This window comes from Jaculus jaculus, chromosome 21 (assembly GCF_020740685.1).
Source record: "Jaculus jaculus isolate mJacJac1 chromosome 21, mJacJac1.mat.Y.cur, whole genome shotgun sequence".
In the NCBI taxonomy this organism is placed as follows: Eukaryota; Metazoa; Chordata; class Mammalia; order Rodentia; family Dipodidae; genus Jaculus; species Jaculus jaculus.
This window is the reverse complement of record NC_059122.1, coordinates 11,599,930-11,606,145: the sequence shown is the minus strand read 5'-3', so window position 1 is coordinate 11,606,145 and position 6,216 is coordinate 11,599,930. Positions and strand designations below refer to the sequence as shown.

Genomic DNA, 6,216 nt, shown 5'->3' with positions numbered 1-6,216 from the left:
TGCACAAAGGGGAACACGCATCTGGAGGTCCTTTGCAGTGGCTGGAGGCCCTGGTGCGCCCATTCTCTCTCAATCAATCTGCCTTTTTCTCTCTCTGTCTGTTGCTCTCAAATAAATAAATAAAAATAAAAATAATTGTTTTAAAAAAGGAAGGCGAATGCAATGCGGTGATGAGCAATGTGAGCATGCAGACAAGACTCTATCTCAGAAGACAAAAATGTAGGGCCTGGTGAAACGGCTGAGCGGTTAAGGCGTTTGCCTGCAAAGCCTAAGGACCCCACCCGGTTCGATTCCCCGGGACCCACATAAGCCAGATGCACAAGGGGGCGCACGCGTCTGGAGTTCATTTGCAGTGGCTGGAAGCCCTGGCACGCCCATCCTCTCTCTCTCTCTCTCTCTCTATGTGATTAAAGGCGTACAGCTTAGTATTTCATTTCTATTCAAATTAAAAGTATTCTATGTAGGTGGAAATGCCACATTGAACATGCCACTGGAGAAGCCAAGTTGCAGATGTAAGTGACAAATGGGGGCAGGAATGTCAGCTTCTGGTTTAAGCGGCCATGATGTGTGTGTTTGGGGGGGGGGGGGTGTGACTTTGGTGCCATGAGTCACATGCTCATGGGGTGAGCCAGGCAATCCACCCGGGCCACTAGTCCAGCAGGTCTCGCAGGAAGGTCCACATGTACCGGTGCAGCTCCCGCGGATGGCTCTGTGGGATCCAGTGGCCAGCACCGGGCAGGATGTGGGCCTCCAGCCGGTCGGGGACAAATCGGCTGCTGATGGCCCCCACCAGTCCGTGTTGCAGGTAGGGGTCTTTCTCCCCCCACAGCAGCAGCGTGGGTGTGGCCAGCTCCTGGGGCTCCAGAGGGAAGTTCCTGTGGCCAAGACAGACGGGCAGAGGGAAGGAAGGATGGCTGCCATGACCACGACTCCCAGCCCCTGGGCGCTCTGACCGGCGGCTGTGACCTCACCTGAAGATGTTCCGGTAGTAGTTGATGGGCCCCCTGAGGCCACCAGGCTGAGAGAAGTGATAGAGGAAGGCCTCTAGCTCACTGGGGGTCAGGTGTGGGATGCCAGTCTTGCGGTTGGACAGGGTGGACTTGAGGATCTGCGGACACAGGACGGTGCCGGCTTCAGTGGCCCAGCCCCAGGGTGCCCGGGTCCCACTGCCACCCCCAACACCCTCGCCCCACACCGCACTTGGAAGTCAGACATGGACAGCAGCTTCTCCGGCAGCCAGGGAAGCTGGAAGAGGAACATGTAGTTTGACTGGAACAACTGACCGACGTGGTGGATTGAATATTCTGGAAAGAGCACAAGGGGACGGGAGCGTGAGGCCGGGAGCCGCGGTGGCCCTGCGCCCCTGCGTTCCCTGCACACACCCAGCTGAGGGCACATCAGCCTCTGCAATGTTGTCACTGTCAGTCTGTGGAGACACTGGCCACCTGTTGGCTGGCCTCCAGCGGCCCTTCCCACCACGTTGCTCTGTAGCTATTGGATGGGGGGGATGGGGGATGGCTCCCTCTGCAGCTTCTAGAAAACGCTATAGCTACCATTGTACTTCTCCTGCCCAAATCCAGATGTATTTCCCTGCTTCATTCAATAAACATTTCTTTCTCCTTCCCTCTCTCCTTCCTTCTTTCCTTTCCTTCCTTCCTCCCTCCCTCTTTCCCTTTCTCTTCTCTCTTCTCCCTCCCTCCCTTTCTCTTCCTTTCTCTTCTCTTTCTCCCTTCCTTCCTTCCTTCCTCTCTCTCTTTTTTTTTTAAATTTTTATTTATTTATTTGAGAGCGACAGACACAGAGAGAGAAAGACAGATAGAGGGAGAGAGAGAGAATGGGCGCGCCAGGGCTTCCAGCCTCTGCAAACGAACTCCAGACGCGTGCGCCCCCTTGTGCATCTGGCTAACGTGGGACCTGGGGAACCGAGCCTCGAACCAGGGTCCTTAGGCTTCACAGGCAAGCGCTTAACCGCTAAGCCATCTCTCCAGCCCATCTCTCTCTTTCTTTCTTGCTTTCTTTCTGAGGTAGGGTCTTGCTCTAGTCCAGGCAAACCTTGAATTCACTCTGTGGTCTCAGGATGGCAATGAAACTCAGGGCAGTCCTCCTATCTTGGCCTCCCAAGTGCTGGCGTTAAAGGCGTGAGCCACCACGCCCGCCCGGCAATAAACGTTTCTTAAGCACCTATTCTCTGCCAGGCCCAGTTCTAGACCCTGCAGCTACAGCAGTGAGTTCACGGGAAAGAAAACTGCCGCTCTTAGGGAGCTGGCTGACAGTTTACGGGGAAAGGCAGACAAGAACCAGAAGAGGGGGAGACAGGGAGAGATTGAGTACAATGAAGATTACAATGCTGCCTCAATACTACATGACCACATCAAGCCTTGGGTGCGTAGCTCAGTGGCAGAGAGCGTGGTTAGCATTATGAGACTCTAGGTTCTTGGTCTCAACTTCACAATTCTTGAGATTATAGCTGTATTCTACCATGCCCAACCTCACAAACTATTTTTTTTTTTTTTTTTGGTTCTTTAAGGTAGGGTCTCCCAGTAGCTCAGGCTGAACTGGAATTCATTCTGTAGTCTCAGGATGGCCTCGAACTCACGGCGATCCTCCTACCTCTGCCTCCCGAGGGCTGGGATGAAAGGCGTGCGCCACCACGCCCGGCGCAAACTTTTTTTTTTTTTTAAATTTTATTTTACAAACAAAATATTAGATTGCCTTCAGTCTGTGTGTACAAGGGCATGCGAAACAGAAGCTAACTTCACGTTTACACAGGTTCCATCCGCCAGATATCCCCGCTGTATGTACAAATATCCCAAAATAAAGGAGAGACAAGACATGCGCAGGCCGTGGTGGCACGCGCCTTTAACTCATATTTACATAGTGAATTCCAGGTCAGCCTGGCCTAGAGTGAGACCCTGTCTCAAAAAAACAAGAAAAAGCCCAAGCCCACTCTCTGCAACCAAACTGCACACCCAGGGCTGACCTTGTATCTATGAAGTCCTCAGCAAATGGGGGGTCACTCGTAAGTGTACCCACAGTGAGTCTAGATGAAGGAGTGCCTTCAGGACCTGTTGCCCTGCCAGGTGAGTGGAGAAACGCGCACACGCGCACACACACACACATCCAAGCTCTGAAGACACACCCCGGTATGCTCAACACACCTTGGTACACTGACATAGGCGCTCCACTGATCACAACCATCCGCTCCACTAGGGATGGGAAGTAGATGGAGAGATTCCAGGCGATGAGAGCCCCCCAGTCATGGCTTACAAGGATGCAGTTGGAGTAACCTGGGGAGCAGACACCCCGGTGCGAAATGGTTATGGGGGGGGCGGCTGGAGCAATGGCTCAGTGGTTAAGGCATTTTCCATAAAAGCCAAAGGACCCAGGTTCGATTCCCCAGGACCTAACGTTAGCCAGATGCACAAGAGGGCATCTAGAGTTCGTTTGCAGGGGCTGAAGGCCCTGGCACACCCATTCTCACTCTCTCTCTCTCTCCCTCCCTTTCTCTGTCTCAAATAAATAAATGAGAAAAGTTATGCAGGCTTGAGCCTAAGTTCCCACCTCAAGTGCATAGACAAGGTCCAGGAAGCCCCAGAGACTAGAAGGGGTGGGTGTCCCTTAAAACTTTCCTAAGGTAGGGCTGGAGAGATGGCTTAGCGGTTAAAGCATTTGCCTGCAAAGCATAAGGACCCAGGTTCGATTCTCCAGGACCCATATGTAAGCCAGCTAAACAAAGGGGGGGGCGTATGCATCTGGAGTTCATTTGCAGTGGCTAGAGTCCTGCCCATTCTCTCTCTCTCTCTCTCTCTCTCTCTTAGATAAGTAAATAAATAAATATTTAAAAAATGGTTACCAAGCCGGGCGTGGTGGTGCACGCCTTTAATCCCGGCACTCGGGAGAGGCAGAGGTAGGAGGATCGCCGTGAGTTCGAGGCCACCCTGAGACTCCATAGTGAATTCCAGGTCAGCCTGGGCTAGAGTGAGACCCTACCTCGAAAAACCAAAAAAAAAAAAAAAAAAAGGTTACCAGTAAGTTTGAGGTCCGGGTGGAGGAGTGGGTCCTACCCAACCCAAAACAAGCGTGAGCAGATGGGGTGTGTACAGAATGGGGAAGGGCTCGTTCAGTACCAAGGCCCAGGATGATATCCCGGACGTCAGCCACCAGCAGGTCAGTGGTATAGCAGTCCACGTCCGTGGGCGCATCGGAGGGGCCGTAGCCTCGAAGGTCCACGGCCACCACGTGGAAGCGGCTCTGGAACTCCCGCAGCTGGTAACGCCAGGAGAACCTGTCCAGTGGGAGTGGGGGTGGGTGGGGGGCAGTCGAGTCAGAGCCCCCCAGGCTTGCACCTCCCACACCCAGCCAGAGCCTTGGCTGACTCTGCCTCTCCGCCCCGGGTTTACCAGAAGGGAGGAGAGAGGAGCCTCAGGCGAGGCAGGGTTCACCTTAGATCCAGGACCACGTCCATCTCCACAGCCCCTCCTCGGTCCCATCCCTTGGAGCCCCTACGGATACCAGGCAGGCTGTAGCCAATGTGCCTTTTCTTTACCTTTAATGCTCGTGCAAAGACCTCCAGACGCCTGCGCCACCCTGTGCATCTGGCTTAAGTGGGTCCTGGGGAACCGAACCTGGGTCCTTTGGCTTTGTCGGCAAGTGCCTTGACCACTCAGCCATCTATCTCCAGCCCCCTGTCTCTTTTTGCACATTACTTGGGCCCGATAATGCTCTGCCATCTACAGGCCTGTCTATCCTCACCCCCTCAGGTTAATCCTAGCGCGCAGAGCTCCACTTCTCACCCGCCACTCCCGGGGCAAGCACCAGGAACACGCGATGCCAACATTACCAGTTCTCGGGAAAGCCATGAAGAAACAGCATGAGGGGCCCGTTGCCTCGTCCAGCAGAAACATAGTGCAGACGCAGGCCTGAGCTCTGCGGGCATGGGAGGCAAGTGTCAAAAGCAGCGCTGGGGAGGCAGAGGCAGGAGGATCGCCGCCAGTTCGAGCCCAGCCTGAGACTACAGGGTGAGTTCCAGGTCAGCCTGGGCTAGAGGGAGACCCTACCTTGAAAAACCAAAATACACACACACACACATACATACACACTCACACTCACCGATGGTGGTGTGTGGGGGGGGATTCGGAGCGTGGTGGCGCACGCCTTTAATCCCAGGACTCAGGAGGCAGAGGCAGGAGGATCTCCATGAGTTTGAAGCCAGTCTGAGACTACAGAGTGAGTTGCAGGTCAGCCTGGGCTAGAGGGAGACCCTACCTTGAAAAACCAAAATATACTTACTTACTTACATACATACATACATACATACATACATACATACGTATGTACATACCACTTGGGGGGGGGGATGGAGTATGATGGTGCACGCCTTTAATCCCAGCACTTGGGAGGCAGAGGTAGGAGGATCACTGTGAGTTGGAGGCCACCCTGAGACTACAGAGTCAGCCGGAGCTAGAGGGAGACCCTACCTCAACACACACACACACACACACACACACGCACACACACACGCACACGCACACGCACACGCACACGCACACGCACACGAAGGAGGCGGGAGGATCTCCGTGAGTTCGACAGGCCAGCCTGAGACTACATTGTAAGCTCCAGGTCAGCCTGGGCTACAGCGACAGCCTCCCTCCCCCAGACCCCCAAGACCCCCAAACGAAGGCGTCAAGCCATGGGCTGGGGTGCCCTCCCTCCCTCCATCCCTCCGCGCCCGCAGCAGCGCGCACTCACGGCCAGGCGGAGGAAGGCGTGCTCGCCCAGCTCCGGGTCTCGCAGGCAGGCGGGCGCCGAGGGCCGCGGGCGTCCGCAGCAGCCCCGGCTCGGGCGGCAGAGCGCGCGCGCGAGCGCCCCGCACCCGTAGACGGCGGCGGCCAGCAGCGCGGCGGCCAGCACGAGGCCCCGCACCAGGGCGCGCAGCAGCCGCAGCGAGGCGCGCGACGGCGCCAGCAGCGCCGTCACCACCAGCTCGGGCATGGCCTCCTGCTGCGGCGGTGGCGGGGGCACGTCGACGGCGAGGTGGGTCTGGGGGGACGGCGGCGGCAGCAGCGGGGTGACGGGGTCCGGCCCCGGGAGCGCACCGTCCTGCTTGCCCTGGCCACCGCCCGCCGTGCCCCGGGCGCTGCCAGCGTCCGCGTCCGACGGAGCCGACGGCCGCCCGCAGCAGCACCTGCAGCCGCACATGACTGACTCAGCCCCAAA

At 56.4% G+C, this 6,216-nt stretch overlaps 1 protein-coding gene across 1 annotated transcript; it reads right to left on the bottom strand.

The window, feature by feature from the left end:
* Positions 1–649: 649 nt before the first annotated feature.
* On the bottom strand, positions 650–6,000 carry Ephx3 (epoxide hydrolase 3). The gene is made up of 7 exons (XM_045139386.1): positions 5,749–6,000; positions 4,841–4,926; positions 4,128–4,285; positions 3,159–3,287; positions 1,201–1,304; positions 972–1,108; positions 650–875 (listed from the first exon to the last, which is right to left on the bottom strand). Exons 1-7 carry the CDS (start codon positions 5,989–5,991, stop codon positions 650–652), a joined length of 1,083 nt encoding a protein of 360 aa, XP_044995321.1. The 5' UTR covers positions 5,992–6,000.
* Positions 6,001–6,216: the final 216 nt, after the last annotated feature.